Source organism: Nanorana parkeri, unplaced genomic scaffold (genome assembly GCF_000935625.1).
Source record: "Nanorana parkeri isolate BGI_ZX_2015 unplaced genomic scaffold, ASM93562v1 scaffold146, whole genome shotgun sequence".
NCBI classification, from domain to species: domain Eukaryota; kingdom Metazoa; phylum Chordata; class Amphibia; order Anura; family Dicroglossidae; genus Nanorana; species Nanorana parkeri.
The window spans coordinates 1,305,899-1,328,270 of NW_017306414.1; the positions used below are offsets into that span (position 1 = coordinate 1,305,899).

Genomic DNA, 22,372 nt, shown 5'->3' on the forward strand with positions numbered 1-22,372 from the left:
TGAACGTAGAGAAAAACTACACGCCCGGCAATAGGAATTCTCTGAACCAGTTCACCACATTAATGTTCGGTCACTGATTTTAGCAGCTTGGCTGATGATGCAAGGCAAGGAAATTTCATTCTAGAAAGTACTCCCTGGAACGAATCCTGTCTTTTCTCCAGTCAGGTCTAGATCCACATTTGGCCTTGAGTACCATCAAACGTCACATCTCAGCCATAGCGATCCTTTCTCAAAGACAGCTTGTCTCTCAATCCTTGATGAAAGCCTTCATACAGGGTGTTGCTCACAATATTCCCCCTTTACCTTCTCCGGTGAAACCGAGGGATCTCAACCTGCATTTTTTGGCTCTTAGGAAGCCACCCTTTAAACTGATCGGTGATATTCCTCTGTCTACTCTTACTCAAAGCAAGGTTGCCTTCCTCTGTGCCATCCTCTCTGCAAGGCGAGTTTCTGAATTGGTGGCCCTAACCTGTAAAGAAACCTTTCTCATGCTACGCAGAGACAAGGTTGTCTTGAGACCAAATGACCCTTTTCTTACCAAGATGGTTTCTTTCTTTCACCTTAACCAGGACATTGTTCTATTTCTATGTCCTGCTCCACAACATTGGAAGGAGATTTCCCTTCATTGCCTGGATGTGATACATGCAGCTTCCTTTAGACAGTCAGACTCTTTGTTTGTTATTCCTTCCACTATCTCCAGGTGGATTTGGCAGCTCATCATTCAAGGCTATAGACTTAACAGCAAGGTTCCACTTTGAAAGTGCACACCACTAGATCAGTTAGTGCTTCTTGGGCCTTTCAGCATCAGTCATCTGTTTCTCAAATTTGCAAGACTTCCACCTGCTCTTTGCTTCACATGTTCTTTAAAGCAGAACTGTACCCACCAACTTAAAGGCTAACTTTACTTTTTTGACAATGTTTCATGTTACACCCATTTTCAGGTTGTTCCATTCCCCCTCCCCCATTTACCTGAATCTAATGGGGTTCTTCTAATTTGTTGTGGCTGTGTGTGGCTCCACTAACACAGGATCTAGGAATGGAGAAACTACCAGTCCTAGCAGACACTGTGGCAGAGGGACTTGTAGTTCACAATGGAAAAAAAAGACATCAACACACTCATAGTCATTTATTCTGGAGAACCGAGAGCATTGCAACCATAATCCACTGATTGTGTTTGTAATGCTTTACTGGTTCCAAAGCAACAAATATTAAATGCACATTTTTTTTCTTTTATGAAGAATTGTGTATTTATTAGGTGGACTTTGCCTTTTACTGTTTCTATTCTAAAAACTGTCAAGGATGCCGGTGTGATTTTTCTTTTCAGCCCTCAGCCGAACTGTAAAACCCTCAAATGGCTGGTATCATGGTTGATCATCATGGTTGCTCTTTGACATCTTAGTGTGTCTGAATTACTTTATCATGTGTCCCTTTTATGTACCAATAAGAAAGTAGAATTTTTGAGTTGCCAAAGGGGTTATACTAAGATGTCTTACAGCAATGTTTGGCAGTGTACAATCTCCTGAAAGCAACTACATAATCCCAATGTACCTGAATTATTTTATCCTGTGTCACTTAGTGTACTCCAATAAATGTTTTTTACGGTAAATCATATATTCTATCATTCACACTATATTTGTTATAATCAGAGGTTCCTCTTTCATTTTCAATTATTTTCTTAGTCCAGAATTCTGTTCTAAATTTCTTGGGAAAATTGTGGAATAGTGGGGGTATTTTAGCCACCATTCCCTTAAGGCAAGTTTGCCTACCAGTACTTAGATCCCCAAATAATTTAAACTATATTTTCTGACTGAATAAGTCAGGCTCCAGGTACAAAGAAGGTATGGGGTATTGGCTGGTGAAGAAGGACACGAGAAGACTGTTTTCCAAGGACAAGTTGAGGTCAGGACTGGCAGCAGACAGAGAATGTTCCAGGGACAGGCAAAGGTCAGGATTGGCAGCAGGCAGAGAGTATTCCACGGTCAGGCTGAGGTCAGCAACAGACAGAGTATTCCAAGGACAAGATATTCAGAGGCTGAATACAGGCTTGTGCAGACAGAACTATCGAGGCCTGGGCTTGTGATGCTTAAATAAGGCACCACCTGAGACAAGGCCAATCCCAGAGCTGGAGGCAGGCATGTGACCAGATTCATTTGGCCACAGCTCACTATACTAAAGCTGCAGCCAGTAAGACTAGTTGCTAAACACAGTGTCAGGATTTCTTAGCCCACACCTGATTAAGACAGGGCTGCTGCCAGGAACACAGGCTGCCTGACACCTTTGTTACATAGTTACATAGTTACATAGTATTTGAGGTTGAATAAAGACATTAGTCCATCAAGTCCAACCTATAACCTTGTGTTTTATAGCATCAGGAAACATATAGATGTATAGATTGCTTTTAAATTAAACATGCTGTGATCATTTATCTAGTCAGTTTCCCTGCAATCTCTTTCCAATTATCGCCTGAAGTCTGAATATTTCATCCTTAGGGAAATACACTTGTATGTAAATGTGCTTCTGATGTTATGATACTGCAAACCCCATGAGATTCAGGCTGGTAACCATTGACTGCTTTGTTTCACTTGTTTTCCAGGTGAGAGTGTTGAAGAAAATGCCAGTGTGGTGGTGAAGCTATTAATCCGTCGACCAGAGTGTTTTGGGCCTTCTCTTAGAGGAGAAGGGGGAAATGGTTTGCTGGCAGCTATGCAGGAGGCTATTAACATCTCTGAGAACCCAGCTCTGGATCTTCCTTCTCAGGGCTATCAGAGGGAAGTGTGAGTGCAAAGTCTTTAATTATTTCTTATTCAAACATACAGTATGTATCATTGCTATTCTGGTTAGAATTTCTTCAGATTGTGGCATTTTTATCATCCTTAAGGTGGCTAGAAACTGTAAAATAATCTATATGCAGAACGTAGCAATATGGTATAACAAGATCTATTACATGCCTTGATAAACCAGAGTGTCTCTGAAACCTTTGGATTTTGGCAAATGTTCCATAACTATTCATCCAATAGCATCTGGAAGAAATACTAAAGGTTTTTCGATGTTTAAGGTTGAAGATTTTTTATTCAATGAAAGACTACAAAAATAATAATAATAATAATAATTCCACATTCTTTGCATTGTTTTCCTGCATTTTTTATAGTCCTTTCTTGTTATGTTTCTTAGTAAAAATGCATATTCCTCAGAAACTTGGGATTAGGCCCCTTCAGAGACTCGTATCTCTGAGATCTGTGTTTCTTAATGCCATTCCAGTGCCACTTGGGAGACTGGTTATGGGTGTTATCATTCTTGGACTTTTGCCATTATGGATACCCACTGTCTGCCAGGACCGCAGCAGGAAAGGGTTTAAATTTAAAGCATCAATGGACCATACATGGGTAGAAAAACTGAAACAGGATGTTTAGGATTAGATTTATTTACAGTTGCTTTGTGTGTAGGCACCATGGGACTGCTTGTCATACTTTAACAGCAGAGGGCTATGGTAGGGCCTAACAGACTTGTTGACATGTGTAGTCCTGCCATAGTAGACAGATTGATACACTGTGCTAGGGCTTGTAGTTACATATTATCACATCAACTGGATTCAGATGATAAACATTTCAACCACAGACTGGAAATAACCGGAATAACTAACATCATCATTAACACAGTATTCTTATTTGTATTCAGGGTCGAAGAAGATGAAGAAGAAGAGATTGTACACATGGGAAATGCTATAATGTCCTTTTATTCTGCACTCATAGACTTGCTGGGGCGTTGTGCACCAGAGCCACATGTAAGTAACAATAAAAACATAGAAATAATTACACAGGTAATAATTAATCAGGTATAGAGAATTTACAGCTTCTACATGTTCAAAGATGTTAGATAAAATACAAATTGTGTCATGTGTACATCAGCTGTATGAATGACTGTGCAACAATTATGTAATTCTTAAAAGTAGTACAGTATTGTACCATGTTACCAATGATTAATGCAGTGGTTTAACGCCAAACATTTTGCAGTAATGCATAGAAAAAACTTGTATCTTTAGTATATTTAAATTGTTCTTTTACACCTTAAGTAAACCTTTTATAATTAGTTTAGTGTAATTTACTTTGAGCTGTAAACCCATTTTTGTTTATTGGGAAATTCTAATTTATATAAATATAAACAGAGTACAGTACATAACCAGCTAACATTTTATAGCATGCAGAGACAAAGCATTAACAGTAACTCATGCTGCAATTACTGCTTTACTTAATGGATTTTTAATTATAAGTACTGTAAGCAATGAAAGCACCTGTGTGAACTTTTGTTAAATGCTGGATTCCCGTTGTGCCCATAGTTGATCCAGGCTGGTAAAGGTGAAGCTATACGAATACGCGCCATCCTCCGATCACTTGTGCCTACAGAAGATCTTGTTGGGATTATTAGTATCCCCCTAAAGCTGCCTGCTTTTAACAAAGGTAAATCACCTAAACAATATTGTCTTTGTGATTTTATCTGCTGGATGTAAATAAGTAATGCTGTCTTTCACTAATTTCCGTTAATAAAAACTTAGATAAAACATTCTAGTTTTTTTAATTGATACATTCATTCCTTTTTATCATTTAGACACATTACTTCAGTTTGGTCTTTTTTTTTTTTTTTCTCTCTTTAACCAGTTGACATCCGCGGTGTTAAACCCCCTTCCATCGGTGCGACACAAATGAACACAGGAAGGTAAGGTGAGGAAGGTGAGCACAAAAAGGAGAGATTAAGTAACTCACCGCGAGGAAAGTGAAAGCTGGCTCTCAACGACGGATGTGGGCTCATGTGGGAAGCTGCAGGATGGTCCTCTGCTGGCGTGGTGGTCCAGCTGGACGTCCGCGGTGTCCGGCGCTGGGGAGAGACGCAGTGCTGGAGGGTAGTGTGGATGCTGTAGTGTTGTGATGGCCCCCTGAAGTGACTGCTGGAAGCGAGGTGAGGATCCGGAGTGGAGGCGGATGTGGATGAACGCTGGGTCCTCCTATTAGTCCGGCGAGTCTGTGTCCTCAGACTGTCGGCTTCCGATGACGGTGTGAAGAGGCAGATGGGGCGGAGCCCAAGAGTCAGGAGAAGTTGGCTCGGTGGAGAGATGGAGTGATAACAAACAGGTCTCGATCAACTCTGACACATCGGCTTGAAAAAGAAGGTATCGCCTTCGAAACGCGTCGCCAACACGAACCCAGGACCCACAGAGTGTTTGTTATCACTCCATCTCTCCACCGAGCCAACTTCTCCTGACTCCTGACAGCCCGGAGGGAGATCAGCAAGGAGCTGATCTCCCGTCCTCTTCCTCCTGACGCCCTCCGAGCCGCAGATGGGGCAGCGGATCCCGGGATTGCAGGTGAGGGGTCAGGGGGGGGGGGCAAAAAACCGTCGGCGGCCGCGCGGGGGGGTGTGTGCGAGTAGAAAAAAAATGCCGTCTGTAGACGGCAACCCGCCAATGCAGCAGTGCCGTCCGTCCGTTTTTTTACAACGGGTGGACGGCAAGTGGTTAAAGTGATGCATCATTTGTGACAATAATTCGATAGGTATTTAGTAAGGCATTTAAAGCAGTTGTAACCCTAAGTGGTGTTTTCACAAATCTAGATAGGGAACTTACTTACAAATCAAACTAGCAAGCACTGTATAAAAAGATGCACCTAAATACTTTTATTGTTTGGTTTTCTACCAGATCACCTGACCCTCTTGTTTATTCTCAGCTCTGCACAGCCCAGGCAGGTGGGCGGGATCAAGCTATGCTTATCATGCTGTATAATAAAATTATTGATTGGCCACAATTAGTCTCCCTTCCCAACTAAGTGTCAGTGTTTCAGGCGTTTATTCAGGCAGGTTTTTCTAAGCGTTTTCTAGTGTTTTTACGCACATTGGCATGCGTTTGTTAAGTGTTTTTCCAAGCATTTTGCCATGTGTTTTCAGCTTGTGCTGTCCTCCATTTCTTTCCACAGTATATTCTGCAGAAGAAGGCTGGCTCTTTCTAAACAAATGCATGAATAAATGTGTGAAACCGCTTGTGTAACGTGTTTTCATTGAAGCCATTGGGGCCAAAATCTGCAGAAAAGTTGCTCACTTTTTACATTTTCTAAAATTGCCTGCAGTTTGTTTATTCTTTATTAGACCCTCAAAGCGTGCTGCAAGTCAGCCCTGCCATGTGCAGAAATGGCAGAGAGGCTCCCCGGAGTCAAATGCTCTTACCCGTCCCATCAAGAGGTGCTGCTTGTGATGTATGCAGCTGTGAGCCTGACAGGGCATAGTAAGCCTTCCTGCTGTAAATAGTAATAACAGCAAGGCTCCCCTCTTAATCAAGCATTTTTACCCGCCCAGTTAGGCGGTGCTGCATTTTAACTGCTTTGAAATTTCAGCAGTTTTCCTGCTCGTGCGTGTGGGAAAGGACGTTTTAAAATGCCCACCTGCACCTAGAAGGCTCCCGTCCGGCTGTTTTTGTGGCTGTTTTTGTAAAGAATATTCTTCCTCCGAATGTATTCATGGTATCGCTGGATATAAGAGATGCCTACCTCCATGTTCCTATTCACCCAGGAAATCAGAACCTGCTACGATTCGCCTTCAAACTGGGGAACTCCGTACATCACTTTCAATACAAAGCACTACCATTCAGGCTGGCTTCAGCCCGAATGGTAGTCCCCAGTATTGTCCCCAGCCCCCAGTATGTTTACTAAGATCATGGCAGAACCAATGGCCTCCGTCAGGAACCAAGAAATAGGCATAATACCATATTTAGATGTCTTCCTGCTGTTTGCTCACTCACCTCACAAAGTAACAGAAAATTTACACCTATTCACAGAATTTTTACAAAAACTAGGCTGGATTATAAATTGGGAAAAGTCATATCTTCAACTGAGCCAGTCCATTCTCCACCTGGGTTATGTACTGGACTCTACTCTAAAACGTACATTTCTCCCAATAGAGAAAACTCAGAAAACCTCTTCCCCACCAGTTCTGGTAAGAAGTTCAGAACAGGTATCCATAAGAGAGGCAATGACACTCTTAGGATCCATGACAGCAACCATCCCAGGAGCAATTTAGGTGCAAGCTCATTCCAGACCTCTTCAGGTAGATCTTGTACTAGGAGTCTGGGAGAGGGACCCAAAGCACCTAGAGGCACCTTTCCAGGTCTGCTAGAAACTCTGTTCAGTGGCGGACAACAGTTCACAACTCGAACAAAGGTCGGCCTTGGGCCTTTGCGGCACAGGTAACTATCACAACAGATGCCAACAATTGGGTTTGCGGGGTCCCATTGTGGAGAGTATTTCAAGCAAGGGAAATGGCCTTCACGTCTGACCCACCTGTCATCAAATGACAAATAACTTTTGGCAGTGAGCAATGCATTAGTCCACGCCAGTAATCTCCCCCAGAGCAAACACGCTTGAATACTGATAGACAACATTTCAGCCAAAGGCTACTTAAATCACCAATCAAATTCTTACGAAGAATCTCAGGAGTTTGTTTCTATTTCTGAATGAAAGTGATAATCAAATATATCTTCAGTAATGCGCTACTCAATGCCGCTCTGCCCTTCTATTTTCTTACTCTAGAATCAAAACCTTAGCTTTTTTATGTTTTCCGCAGATTTAGCTCAGCATAATTTCCACATATCTCTGGGAGTTTTTAAATTTATTCCAATTAGCCCATATTCCCTTATGAGAGGGGCCTGAGTTTTTTTAACACAGCTGTGAGTTCCTCCATTTCGCTATAATGACCAATAATTTTAAACCAAGTGCGAATATCTGGTTCTGATACGCATCTCCATGATCTGGATATATTCGCCTTTGCCGCATTCAGAAAAAATGGAATAACAGTTCTCCTATATTTCCCCACTGGGGAGTCAGTGCAGTGGAACAGACATGTCCATGGTTCAAGAGGAACCTTTTGGTTTGTTATATCACATATATAATTAATTACTTTTCGCCAATAACCCTGAATGACTGGACAGGACCACCATATATGTTCCATTGTACCCTCTTGACCGCAATTCCTCCAACATTCCTTTGAGTGTTTTTTATCAAATTTCCACATTCTAGAAGGTGTTAAATACCATCTCGCTAGTAGCTTGTAGTTACTTTCCTCTACCTTCGAGCACATCGAGGAAACATGACATAATTGCATTATCTTTTTTTTTTGCTCCTCTGTTAATATACTGCCAAGTTCCCCCTCCCATTGGGCCAAAAAGCGTGGGTATCCCCCCATAGAAAGGTCCAACAGTGCCTTATAGAACACAAGGCACACCTTGTTTGTTTTATCATCTATTTCCCGTTCAAATCAATCATAATAGGAGCTTACGCTAAACCAGGCATACAATGCCCTTTTAACTTTAAAGCCCATTCCACTGTCAATGTCTGTGAATTGGGCCGAGAGAGCCGATGCTTCCACTGAGCAGGTTTGCAAAGCCGCTAACTGGTCAAGTGCTTCTACATTCATCAGGCACTATTGTATTGATCTCCTTTCCAGTCAAGACTAGGCTTTTGGACCTAAAGTTCTCAAGGCCATCTCCCCCCAGGTAACTTCTTGCTTATCCCTAATGTCACCTTTGCACTTCAAAGAAATTGTTCAAGCACAGATTGCACTTGAATATCTTCTACCCTTGCTTCTCTAGTCAGGGAATGACAGCAGAGAAACCACAACTGATGCAATCAGCGTCGCTTCCGTCTTCATTCAACAGGGAGGAGATTAGTGAACGGAGTGGCAGCTGTGCCCGGGAAGCAAGGCCGGGGGTGTCGGACGAGGGGTTTACCAGTTTAGCAGCACGTAGAAGCGATACGGCGGTAGCTCAGCCGCTAGAATTGTCTCCAGTGTAAAGCCGACAGTCATCTTTACACATTTAAAAAGTCAATAGCCACCTGAGAGTCTGTTTACAGGGGACTGCAGCCAGCGCCGTAAGGGATACAAGTTAAAGGGTTTTTATTTGTGTCTTTACAAACACACAGGCACAGCAAGACAAGCTACTGCCCTGCTTCCTTCTCCTCATTCCTACCTTTTCTCGTCTTTTCACACCCACATCAACACAGAAGAATTCTATTAGTATTAAGTGAAAAAAAAAAAAAAGGTAAACAAGAACTCTTTTCTTTTTTCAAAGGCTACATGTGTGTAAGGATCCCTGTCATTGGATCTACCTGTTGTTGATGCCGCAGCATCCCTGGTTGCCATGGTCACTAATGTATCGTGGAGAGCGCTGTCTGTTCCCCGTCGGGACATAGCAATGACCTGCGCATGTGCCGGAGGCCGTAGATCCGCCCCCGGCGTCTCCTCGTTGCTAGGATACAGTACGAGTGTCCGGGCTGTCATGCACGGCTGCTCCTCTGCTGGTAACAGACGGCAAGGGGGGAGGCTGAAAAAACAGTGGCGAGGCATCTAAAATACATAGGGTCAGAGGTCAACAGGCCACATATGAGAAAAAATAAATGCCAAATGAACAACATAGGATCAGGGGTCAACAAGCCACATATAAGCAAAAATACATAACAAGGCACTGAAACCAAGGGGGGGGGGGGGCTCAATCAAAAAAGGGGGGGGAGCAGGAGGTGTAAAAGGCCTTATTTGGTTTGGATTGTTAAGATTCATAGTAGATCCCTACAGTCAAATAAATGGTCCTAAAGGTGTACAGGACATAAAGGAGTGGAAATAGCATCAGTCCATAAGGAAGCATGTATAGGATATCGTACTGTTAAGTCCCCTGGGATGCATGGTCTCTAAAGTATGTATCCAAAACGCTTCCCTGCGTAGTAGTGCGTTGTTATGGTTACCACCTGGGGGGGGGGGTTACATAGTTACATAGTATTTGAGGTTGAATAAAGACATTAGTCCATCAAGTCCAACCTATTAGGATCTCATTCTAGGAGTACCCGTACCCCTGTATATTACGGTCCCTTAAGAAATCGTCCAAAAAGATTAGCACCTGTTCTATTACCATCGCATGTAGTTCATGTACCTGGTGATTGTGCATGGCAAAATATATGGCGACCGGTTTGTTAGGGTCCATTTCCCTCCCGTTCTTTTTTGTTCTCTGGTGACTTTTATGCTTCTGATATCTCTTTTTGAAGGCGTTAATTGTCTTGCCGATCGCCATACATATAAATACTTTAGAAAATGCTCTGAAACATGATGACTAAGTGCTTGGGAAAAAATGTAAGGAAATACTTTGCTGGGCAAAGTATATTTGTTTGATCTGAAGTTGTCACTTCAAACCTCCAGATTTGTTTCTCCCTTGGTTTTAACCGCTCTCTGGGCAAACATTTTCAGTAGTCCCTAATTTACCCATATCTCTTTTCTTATCCTCTTTGAGTGACTGCGGACACAACCCATTTCACTAGCATCCCCTGGTCACACTAAAGCACAGAAGACGTCACATGTGTGTTATAGGAAATCATATAAGCCTGACAAGCAAAGGTACTCAAGAGCAGCAAGCAAAAATGTTACCAGGGTTAATAGGTCAGGTATACCGAGTGTGACAGAAGGACATGGCAATGTAAGATCAGATCTTTGAGAGATACCAACCCACACAGACCCACTCCCTCCCATCACCATGCCATAAGGGGACATGCGGCCCCCTCAGCCCATATCACTATTATAGTGGAAGTGGTAAAAATATACAAGGCATCTTCAGTAAAATTGTGACATATTTTACGGTAAATTCCAACATAAAATAAAGTTCCTCTATAACAAGAAAAGTAACATCCAATTAAACTGTTCTGGCTCAGACGCTGTTCAATGAGGGTTAAGACCCAAGGATTAATGCAAAGTCAGGTCAAAGTTATAAGCAAGTTGGTTGTTAAGTATAGTGTACTCTTATTTTATCATGTTGTCTGATTTCCTGGATTTCTTTAATCAGTGATCTGACAAAATGTGGAATGGAGGGCCTTCTGAAGCAGGGCATCAATTTTTTCAAGCAGCTGCTTCTGGGACTGTGCTGGTTGTGTACTGTATGTGGAGAGTCCATCTGTGAATACTCCCTGCGTTAAGTGAAGGAGGGTTAGTTAAGACTGCAGTCCCCATCTTGTCTGGAATTTGTAAAAAAATCTAACATAGTTTTGGGCTTACTTTTTGCCTCTTTCCCCATGTGAACCATATTGAAGGGTATTCCCAGCACTTCACTGTAGACAACAACCAAACTGTTGAATGGAGCAAAAAATCATCATCATTACCATGCCTGTGGCTTGGAGGTGCGGAGAGCATCTAAAGTGCATCTGCCATGGGCACTCTTGTGCACGCACCAACAGGTATTTTCTTTGAAAGTCAGTTTGCAATAGCAAAAAAAAGCACAAATTTAGAAATGTACTGTTTTTTTCTGGTTTATTGACACCTTATGTGTTTTTACATTACAATATTTATCCTTCTAATTAAAATTAATTATTTTGTAAGTATGTGTTAGTGTTTCTTCCTGTTGTAAGATGCTGACTCTTAATCCAGTTTCCTTTTTTCCTCTGGAAATTTTAGTTATTTGTAAAAGGAAAGGAACATTGATGTGCAAAGAGCAGTAACCTGTACCAAACCACAAGTTATGTAACTGGTTGTTGTGAACTACGGTACTTTGCACATGCATTGCTATTTGGAGCTTGTATTACATTATGCAGCAGTAGACATGTGCACCAGCAAAAAATGTGTTTAGTTTCGTTTTGTTTTGATTCGGATTTTGCTTTATTTTGTTTTTTGGAATTCGGGTCCGAAAGTCAATTCGTTTCGGAATTCGGATTCGGACTAAATTCGTTAGCGGAAATCCATAGGAACTTTCGTTTCTAATTAGTTTCATTTTCGTTTCGTTCGTTCCTTGCAGCAAAGTGACATTTAAGAGGGAAAAAACATTTTTTTGTTCTCAAATGTCACTTTGCTGCAACGAAAGGTCGTCCAAAAAAAACGAATCAGAAATTCGGAATCGGAAATTCGGATTCGTTTGCATTCGTTATATCTGGAATTCAGAATTCGGATACATCCAGATCTCTGAATTTACTAAATTTCGTCCGAATTTCGATTCGGAACGAAACGAATAGCACATGTCTTTGCAGCAGTAATGGTCAAAGTTTAGGTTCAAACTTAGTTGTCAGATGACTTAACCTATCGTATTGAAAGTCAGATTGCCCAATAATCTCCATTTCCATAAAATAAAATAATATAGGTTCTTTGAATTAAAGCAGTTTTATGTTAGGAAACTGTCCAGCAATTTTCCAGTATGTCATTTTAGTTCATCCTAGCCTGTGTTCTGTAGTCAACTGTAGCCAGATTTCACTGAGCTTCTGATGCATTTAGTTGGATGATCTGCATTCTGAAACCTGTGCTATTTTTTTTAAACATCTTTTTATTGAAATTCCGTAGAACATCATATTTCAAACATAGAATAATAATGTAACAGCAGTACATCATATCCAAACAAAATAATGTACAAAATAACATACACTCATGTCACATGTAGACCAAAGAAAAAATAATCAAAAAGAGACAGAGATTTGCATATTGCGTGAAACCCTTTCCAAAGAGTGTTTCAGCTTTGTTCTTCATGCTTGCTATCCAAGCAGCTGCAGACTGCCTTAGGTACGACATATCTTAATGGCTACCTCACCGAGCCCGGATCATAGTCCTCCGGGAGTTCTAACTGCCCTAAGGAGTTCTCCAACCTCCGCTCTAGGTACCATTTAGTTAGTTTGAAGGGATACATGAGAGCATGTAGCTCGGCCCCGGAATAATTGTGTAATATAAAAGGTTCCCACTTCCTAAAGAACCCATCAGAGTGTTTGTCCGGGTCGAGGGTTGCCTCAAGTCTCTCCTTCCACATCAAAGACATCAATGCCTTCACAAAAAGTTGGGGCGATGGAGGCTGCGTGGAGAGCCATTGATGCATAATTATACGTTTTGCCAGTAACAGAGCCACATACACCCAGTGCTGCGTATGTCTACTAGGTACCGTAGATGATTTCCAATAACTGAATAAACACAGCCAAGGTTCCCGGAGCAAGGGAGTATTCAGAATGACCGCTAAATAGGAGAGTACCGAATCCCAGAAGGCGACAATGTGTGGACAGTCCCAGAGACAGTGTCGGAGAGAGGCCCCCTCCAGGGTGCATTTGGGGCACGCTGTTAAGTATGGGCTTGGAGCCCTTATTTTGTGAAAAAAATCAAAGGCATAATAAGCCTTATGTATGATCCTGAAATGAGTCTCTCTCCACTGCTCATTGGGTGTGCACCTCCTAATGTTCTGACATCCCTCCAGCACGGCACTCTCAAAGTCCTCCAGCGGGAAGTCCCTTCTCCATTTCACCAGGGAAGTTCTCGCTGGTTTGGGGTTAAAGTAAGAATTGATAATGGGATATATTTTAGAGATCGATCCAGGGGTTGAGGACGAAGCCTTATCGATTTCTGTGGTTTGAACTAGCGTGCTGGGTATAGTGGTCTCGCTGCGCTAGTAATGGGTTAATTGGATATGTTGGAAGAAGTGTTGGGGTGGTAGGTCGAATTTCTTTTGTAGTTCCAAAAATGAGAGAGGTCCTAGATGTTTTCGGGGTCAATAGTTGAATCAGTTTGTGGATACCCTTGGCTGCCTAGGTGAAGTGTGGGTTATGTCGTATGGGAACATGTTGTGACATATATGGGTGCAGCCCTGCCTTCAACCTATACTCCCTCCATGCCACCACTGTATCCCTAATTAGCGAGTTAGTACGTAAAGAGGGTGGTAGTTTATTTATACGAGTATGGAGTAGGCCTACCAATGACCATGGGGACACTAGTTCGGCTTCCAGGCTATGGTTGGAATAACATGACGTATCTAGTAGCCAGTCATAGGCATGTCACAGGAGACACGCCAAATTATAGGCTCGGATATTAGGTCGCCCCAATCCTCCTTCCATTTTATGAACTTGTAGTTAGTGGTAGGAGATGCGTGGGCGTTTAGCTTTCCATAAGAACCTGGTGAACGCTTGTTCTAATGTTCTAACATCCTTGTGTTTGAGCAACAGCGGGATAGTTTGTAGGGGGTAGAGCAGTTTAGGGAAGCTCATCATTTTGATGACGTGCCCTCTACCAAAAAGCGAGAGGGGTAGGGTAGTCCACACCTCCAGCTCCTTCACCAATTTCTCAATAAAACCTGTGCTATTTTAACTTCCTTTGTCTACTTGCTTTATCCTCAAGCAGATTCAATCCTCAAAGTCATGTTTAATACTGCCTAGGGGCTGTGAGAACAGTCTTATTAGGAATAGTTCAATATAGTAAACATTCTGGATGTGAGAGAGAGGAAGCAATAGTTTTAGTGAGCTCAGTTTACGTAGTATTTTTCTTGGACTAAAAACAGCAAATTGTGTCTTAGAGCTCAAGATAATTAACAACAGGAAGTAGGGTGGGCTGTTGCAATGCATCGATGCGTGAGCAGGGAGACTGCCCCCTGTTTTTGCATTGCAGTGTTTAGTTTTCTAGTCTTAAAGGGTTTACTTTGGATCACCTTCTATTTGTATTCTGTAGTATATGCCAAAGTAGAATGACTTCCTTTAAAAACTGCTGCCTGCAGGAAGACAGAAAAGCAGTTTTGACACATCAAACACTGTAGCCCACATTTGTTTACACGGTCGAGTTTGGCAAGCCTGGTGGAGCAATGCTATTATATACTGGCCCTACTGCAAACCATATCATGGTGAGTTTCAAGTGCAGAACTTGTTGGGTTTTGTGGTGAGTTTTATGGGTATGACAGAGATGATTAAACCTGAACAACCCACCAAACCTACACTAGCCTGCTCTTTATCTCAGACACATCATACCTGTTGGATGCCAGAATGGACAGTACAAACTTTACCTCCAGTATATTTCGACTCCCTCATATGAGCCAGCACAGTGTGATTTAATTATGTAAAGAAAAGTTCCTTCATGAACATCAGAAGTTATGATGGGCAGTTATCCTAATTGTAACAGTTTATTGGTTTCAGTACATTTTTCTGAATACCTGGAATACATATTGTAAAGGGAACATGTTTGACAGGTATTGGCAGTGGTAAACCATGCTCGAGACGGAGACACCCAGGAACAGTCCAAACAGGTTTTTCTTGCACTTATAGCAACTTGCTATACAAAGAGTGCTTTGTATAGCAAGTTTATAGCAACTAACTAAACTCAATGTAGCTCCTAACTAACAGGAAACCCCCTAATGGGTTCACCAAAACAAACAGGCAGCACTTGTATCTTTTTAGTGTTTTGTCAGCACTCAGCCTTCTCACTCAGCCAGGCTCCCACAGCAGAAAGAGCAAGGGAAAGAGCCCTAAGCATCAGTCAGCTTGCATATAAAAAGGATTCTGGTGGTATTCTGCATTGCTGATTTTTATTATAATGTATTGCTGGGACTTGTAGTCCTGCATAGCTGGTGGTATTCTGCATTGCTGTATAATCGTTATACAGCAATGCAGAATACCACCAACTATGCAGGACTACAAGTCCCAGCAATACATTATATTAGTGAGTAAGTAGGGATGCACCAGTCAGTGCCAATACTGTGCATTTTCACTCATACTCGTGAAAATGCCCCGATACTAAACGCAGATACTGCGAATTTGCCGACCTCAGCATCTGCGCTTGCACACAGATCAGTATTATTTTTTAGAATTTCCCGCCGGTTCCGCCCCCATGCGACGCATCAGCTCGCAAGGGACAGAACCCGGAAGACAGATGCCGGCGCCGGCCGGAGGACACCGCACGGCTCGAGGGACAAGGTAAGTAAATAATGTGGGATATTCCCGAGTGTAGCTCAGGGAATACCGCCAAGGAGGTTAATGATATTCCATCCATCATTTACTGCCATGGATGCCTTATTATTAACAGTCACAATTAACCATTACAAACAAATACTTTGTAAATAAATGCTGGTTTCCTCGTTAATCCCGTCTGTGCGCAAACACAGATACTGGGTCGGCGTTCTCGACAGAACACCGGCACTACATTTTTAAACTGAAGCAGCTGCTTGAGGTCCCGCGCTTGCTGGGGACCTCGGCAGCCTTCCTGTTACCCACAAAGTGCCATGGCGGCGGGGGTTTGGGGGAGCCCTTCATAGTTTCTTGCATCAGGGCCCTGAAGGTTCTAGTTATGCCACTGCCTGGTAGTAAATATTACTGATTTTATTTCTAATCTCAAAAGAGGCCCTGCCACTTTGCCAGAAATGTACTCTTTAAAGTAGGCAGTGCTATCCGCTTGTTATTACAGCACCCACCGAGAGACAAAAGAAGATATACCGGTTAGGTGTGTGATGGGATATCATTACTCTATAAATTAGGCACCAAATTTAAGACTGTCTCCCAGGTGGAATAGATTTTTCACTATAACCTTAGAGGACATGTTTCTGAGAGGAGCAATTTTTGGGTACAGAGTGGCATAGTGAAGGACAACTAATATATGCTGGTGCCCCCTGGGGGACTTTGGCAGTGCAACCCTTTCAATGGGAACCTCAATTATAAACAAGGGTACCAGCAGTCTACAACAATGTGCTTGTGCTGCATTAATTGGACACGCAGGACAAGATTTACAATAATTAACTGCTTTGTAAAGACTGTGCCAGAACAACCATTGCTCAATTCACACTTTTTTTTTGTACCCCTTAAATGATAAAACAGGATATGAGAATGGACCAGAGAGCCAGCAAGAGCCACCAGGCTCTACAACTTGCTCCCATGATTCTTTACATGATACAATATGTCGTGGTATACTGCAAAATTGGGGTATACCAGGCTGACTTCTGGTTCCTGACGTACCCCATTTTTTACCTTTACATTTTTCCATGCATTCACCAAATTAGGAACCTGCAACTGTGTAGCAAGTTTGTAACCACACCCATAACGTGCTTTACAGTTCCACTAGGTGTATCCACTAAGTGCAACACAGTAGGATAGTGTTTAGCATTACCATGGATGCAAAGCAGTCTTATTTGCTTTAAACCATGATTTGCAGGGTCCTCCAGTCTGGCATGGGCCAATGTGATGATGCTTCAAGAGTTTAATAATGCCTCTACTGGATATATTTCTGTTGAAAAAGGACATATAGCATCTGCCATCTAGTTTCATTTTCTATGTGTTCTGCAAGAGCAGGCATAGCAAAAAGTGACATATACTTCCCCAGATCACATTCCAAAGGCTCATGTAATATGGGGCAGTTGGCAGCAACATGTTCCAGCCCTTACAACTGTCAGCACCTAATATGTCATGTCTCTCTTAAAGGGGAACTAAAACCAAAACTTTTTTTGTTTTGGATAGAGTAAGGGAGGGTTACAACCCCTGTTCTAGCTTTTTTTGCGGTCGGCAGGATCACCATAACTAGTGTCCCTGTTGTAAGATTTCCCATCTTACAATTTCCCATTGCTTTAATGGCAACCCAAAATGTGGAGTTTTATTTCATTTTTAGTGATAAAGGTCACTAATAGCAGTAATTAGTGGTGTGTTGTATTTTATAAAACTGTAATATGTGTTACATATATATTCTTTTTCAGATGGCACAGTGTTTGAACCAGACATGGCTGCTAGCTTTTGCCCTGATCACAAGGCTCCCATGGTGCTTTTCCTGGACCGTGTCTATGGCATTAGGGACCAACGCTTCCTCCTTCATCTGCTAGAGGTGGCCTTTTTACCTGACCTAAGAGCATCAGCATCACTTGATACAGTAAGCAATTGGACATACTCATAGCAACTCTAAGGTACACCACTAACAGAAATCCATTCTAAGCCTCTCAACTGTTGCATATTTGTCCCCAAAGGAAGAACTTCCTTTACTGTAACAGTTTACTACTCTCTATTTAAATCTAGAATGCTAATGGAGACAGCAGAAGTCATAAGAAAACTTTAGTAAAATTGAGATGCTTCTACTGTTGTGATGTATGTCTTGTGTTGATTTCCTGGAAACTATTGTCGTGACACAAACATTTAGCAACAGTGATAGAACTTAAGCACAATTGCAAACAGCAAATGTAGTTGTAGTGTTCCTTCATGCAGGATAACTTTTGGCAATAATGTAGCATTAAATTTTTACAAAGTGGATTTCCACAATTACTGTTTCCATGAAACCATAAAATGGAAAGTGAAAGTGTATTTGATAACCATTATTACATAATTATGCATGCCATTATATGTTAGTGTTTCCATTTTTCAGCATGTGTGTGTAAAATGTTTAACCATAATTTATCTCTTCCACAAAAAGCCGAACCAGCGCCAGATAGAAAGCTCCTTCAGCCACAGAATAAATCTTGTGATCCAGGCAGGCCGCCCCGTTACAGATGAGGGATAAAAACACCGGGTGCCTTTCCTGGTGCAAATAATCCTTTTATTTGTTTTGCAAAAATTAAAAGAGAAATAAATACTCACAAAGGGAGTGGATATTGCACTAATTTATGGCAGTACCACGGCCCAGTCATACTGGTTTTTCCAGTTCGGAATCGCTAATACAATTTCACCTTCTCCTATAATTATTTCCAGTTATGGTATTTTATGTGTGAGATCTTGTCTTTTTAACCAGGTAACATCAAGTCACTTTGCAGCCGCCGGGTTGTTTCCTGGTTTGATGTCGGCTCTTCTGATCTGTTATGACGAGTAGCCGGCATACAAGTGCATTTCAGCGATGTGCTAGTGCTTCTGCCCGGTTCTATTTTCAAATCTTATATTTGATTTGTATTCAATGTTATTGGTGCTTAATTTATCTGGAGTGTTCTTATGTTTAATTATATAAATGATATGTTTATTGTGCAGGCATCTTCAGCTGTTAGATCAGGCACTTGCCTTGATGACGCTCCCTCAGCTCAGATTGGGCATTTTGATATAGGGGGGAGTTTCCTAGTAACAGAAGTCTTTCCTGTGATTGGTCAGCTTCCAACCCCATTGTGGTTTGTGATCGAACACTCGATATAAATTGGCACCAAGCTAGTTGAGCCGTCCAGCTCTGAAGAAGGGGAATCTCCCCGAAAACGTGTTCAGCTGGGTCAGCTTGTTCCCGCTAGTCTAGCAGATTAATTGGATTGTTTCTCCGACTGCTAGAAGTCCGTATGTTTCCTGGGATTTCATGTCATAACACACTTTTTATCCACTTGCTTTGTGACTATTTATTTATCTTTTAATTTCTGCGAAACAAATAAAATGATTATTTGCACCAGGAAATGCGCCCGGTGTTTTTGTTTTTAGAATTTAGCTCTTGTTTCTGCCTTTTATAGTATTGATCATGCATTTCTCTCTTTAATATATTATTAATCTAAAAGATTTCCTCGGTTTAGTTTTCTTTACTCATACTCGTATTTTGCAATAAAAACCAAATATATGTGTTATGGTGCAAGACCCACAAAAACAAGTGAATGAAGAGCTCCTATTAAGTAATGATGCCCATACCAGTGAGAATGCAGTTATTTATTCATACAAATATAAATGTTGTTATGTATTATTATATTCAACTATTGATATGGAGTAGAAAATGTGCAGTCCTGTAAGAGCAGCTTATATTTATCAATTTTAGTTACTCTGTTTATGTGTTAAATTTGGATTGTAGTAATTGTTGAAGATGTGTCAAAGAAGCTGGCACTTGTTTTCTCCTTGCAAGCGTTTACACTTTGATAATCTGAGCATCATAGTCATTTTATTGCCAAGTTTGTCAATGATTACATTTAAAAAAATACAGAATGCAAGCATCAAATGTAATCAGGGATGAGCAAATATGTTTGGGTTCAGTTCAGGGGGGGCTCATTGAACCCTGGGTGAACTCCGAATATTGCAACCTTCAAAATGAACCCCATTGAAGTCTATGGGCAAATTTATATAATAATTTCTGGCTATTTTTAAGGCTAATAGGTAAGGGATTGTAAAACATTGGGGAGCTGGGCACTGCCATGTGGGACTTGTAGCAATGCAAAAAAAAATTAAATACCTTACAGTGCGAAGAGGGTTATCCATTTAATGCAGCTTCGTGAGTGACATGAAAACAACCAATTAATTTGAATTACAAGTATGGGGGATGCCCTTAAGCTTTAGGTGTTGTTACAAAACAGTACAATTTTCAGATAGCGTCAGCGACACCATTTTCTGGCATATTTTGATTAAAAAAATTACTTTTACTTCTAGTTTGACTTAAAGCAACACTAAACTCAGTAGTTAAATCCTAAAAATGCATTTAAGTACCTTAACTATTAACAAAAATGTAGCTTATTTGGGTATTACTCAGCTGTAGATTCTTAATTCATATCTGAATTAATGCTGACACTGTCCTTCTTTCAGGCTGGTGGCTACTTTTTTCTATGGTCCCTGTGCGTGTTGTATTGTAGCCACCGCTCCAAGATCACTTTTGTGATGGACTACAATCTCAATACCAATTAGTAAACTAAATGTGAGATTGTAGTTCATCACAGGAGAAAGCTTGTAGCGGTGGTACTTTACAACACACACAGGGACCATGGGGAACAAAAGTACTCACTCTCCAGAAGGAAGGACAGTGTCAGCACCAATTCAGAGATGATTTGAGGATCTACAGCTTAGTGATACACAAATGAGGTACAGTATTGTTAATATTTAAGTTACTTAAATGCATTTTTAAGATTTAACTCCTGAGTTTAGTGTCACTTTAAATACAGCAACATCATGGCAATTATTACAACTTGGAAAAATATCTCTTTTAGTTAGTCTTTGCTGTGATACCTGATTTAAAGGAGAACTATGGGGTCAGTGTTTTTCCCCATAGTTCTCCTTAGGGTAACGGGAGGACACAAACTAGCGCCCTCCCATTACCCTAAGCTCAGTATACCGCGAGCTGTAGCTCGCGGTATACTGAGACACCGCAGCCGGAGCGGATCCCGACTTAGATGACGGGGTCCGCCCAGCTGCGTGAGTGACAGCTGGCTCTGCCTATCTAGAGGCAGAGCCAGCTGTACCCTCCCCCGTCCGTTCCGCCAGTCAGCGCTGGCAGATCGGAGCGGGGAGAGGGGAATCCAGCCCCTCCCCCTGTCACGGCAGAGAGCCATGACAGGATCGAGAGGCGAGCGAACACGGTATGTGTTCGCTCACCTCCCGATCTACTGAGCCGACCTGTGACAGTCTCATTGTCACAGGTCGGCTAGAAATATGAGGTGAGTGAAAAGCACTCACCTCATAGTTCTCCTTTAATATCAAGCAGTAGTAGGCCTGAATTGAACACTGGAAGTAACAGCTGCAACAGATCTAAAAGCTATAAGAAAGGTCACCCTTAAAAAACTAAAGTTAAAGCCCTCAACTTTGTAATAATTGGCCAGTGGCACAATAGTATAGTTTCTAAGCTTATTTTTTTGCTGTACCATTCTGCAGTGTCTTAACCACTTCACGACCAGGTGTTTAGACCCCCTTCCTGGCCAGGCCATTTTTCAGTATTCAGCGCTGTGGTACTTTGACTGAAGTTTATTCCGTAATGCAACGCTGTACTGAAATGAATTTTATACCATTTTTTGGGGACAGATAGAGCTTTGTTTTGGTGGTATTTAAACACCACTGGGGGGTTTATTTTTTACTATACAGTAATTAGGAAAAATTACAGAGAATTTTGAAAAAATAAAAAAAAATTTAACATTATGTTAGGAAACATTTATTATTACCCAGTTTTTTGGTAAAATATAAAAGTCGGGGTCACGTCGGGTAAATAGACACCAAACATGTCAAGCTTTAAAATTGCGCGTACCCGAGAAATCGCAGAAAACTACCATACCCAAAATTGGCCATAGGCGACACTTTAAAAGCTTTTACCGCTCATCAGTTTAGTGTTATCAGTGATTGATGGCCCTAGACTTATTGCTCTCACTGCGATATGTAACATGTGCGTAGGGCTGCAGCTAACGATTATTTTCATAATCGATTAGTTGGCCGATTATTAAGTTCGATTAAACGGTTAATCGGATTAAAAAAAAAAAGGCTCCAGTGATTGACGACTAGTTTGTGTTAAGATTGTAGTCCATCACGGGAGCAAACTTGGCGTGGTGGAAGTAAAAAAAAAGTGTGGTGTGCAATATAGTACATTATACAGCGGCGCAGTGCAGAATACCAGCAGCTATAGAGGAATGTAGCAATAGTACATTATACTATAATGTACTATTGCTGGGATTTGTAGTCCTCTGTAGCTGGCGTTATTCTGCATTGCGCTGTATATAATGTATTATTGCTGGGATTTGTAGTCCTCTATAGCTGGTGGTATTCTCCATTGCGCTGTATAATGATTTATACTGCGCAATGCAGATTACCACTGACCAGTTATAGAGGAACAAATCCCAGCAAAAATACATTATACACAGCGCAGGAGAATACCACCAGCTATAGAGGAACAACAAGTCCCAGCAATAATACATTATACCGGGTGTTTAATATATTATTGCTGGGATTTGTTGTTCCTCTATAGCTGGTGGTATTCT

General features: G+C 41.5%; 1 protein-coding gene across 1 annotated transcript in view; it reads left to right on the forward strand.

Moving 5' to 3' along the window:
- RYR3 (ryanodine receptor 3) overlaps positions 1-22,372 on the forward strand; it is a 609,228-nt gene that overhangs the window by 328,353 nt on the left and 258,503 nt on the right. Inside the window, exons 44-47 of the mRNA XM_018554200.1 lie at positions 2,594-2,774; positions 3,676-3,781; positions 4,334-4,454; positions 17,465-17,634. Coding sequence (XP_018409702.1) covers positions 2,594-2,774; positions 3,676-3,781; positions 4,334-4,454; positions 17,465-17,634 — 578 coding nt within the window. The remainder of the gene's footprint in view (positions 1-2,593; positions 2,775-3,675; positions 3,782-4,333; positions 4,455-17,464; positions 17,635-22,372) is intronic.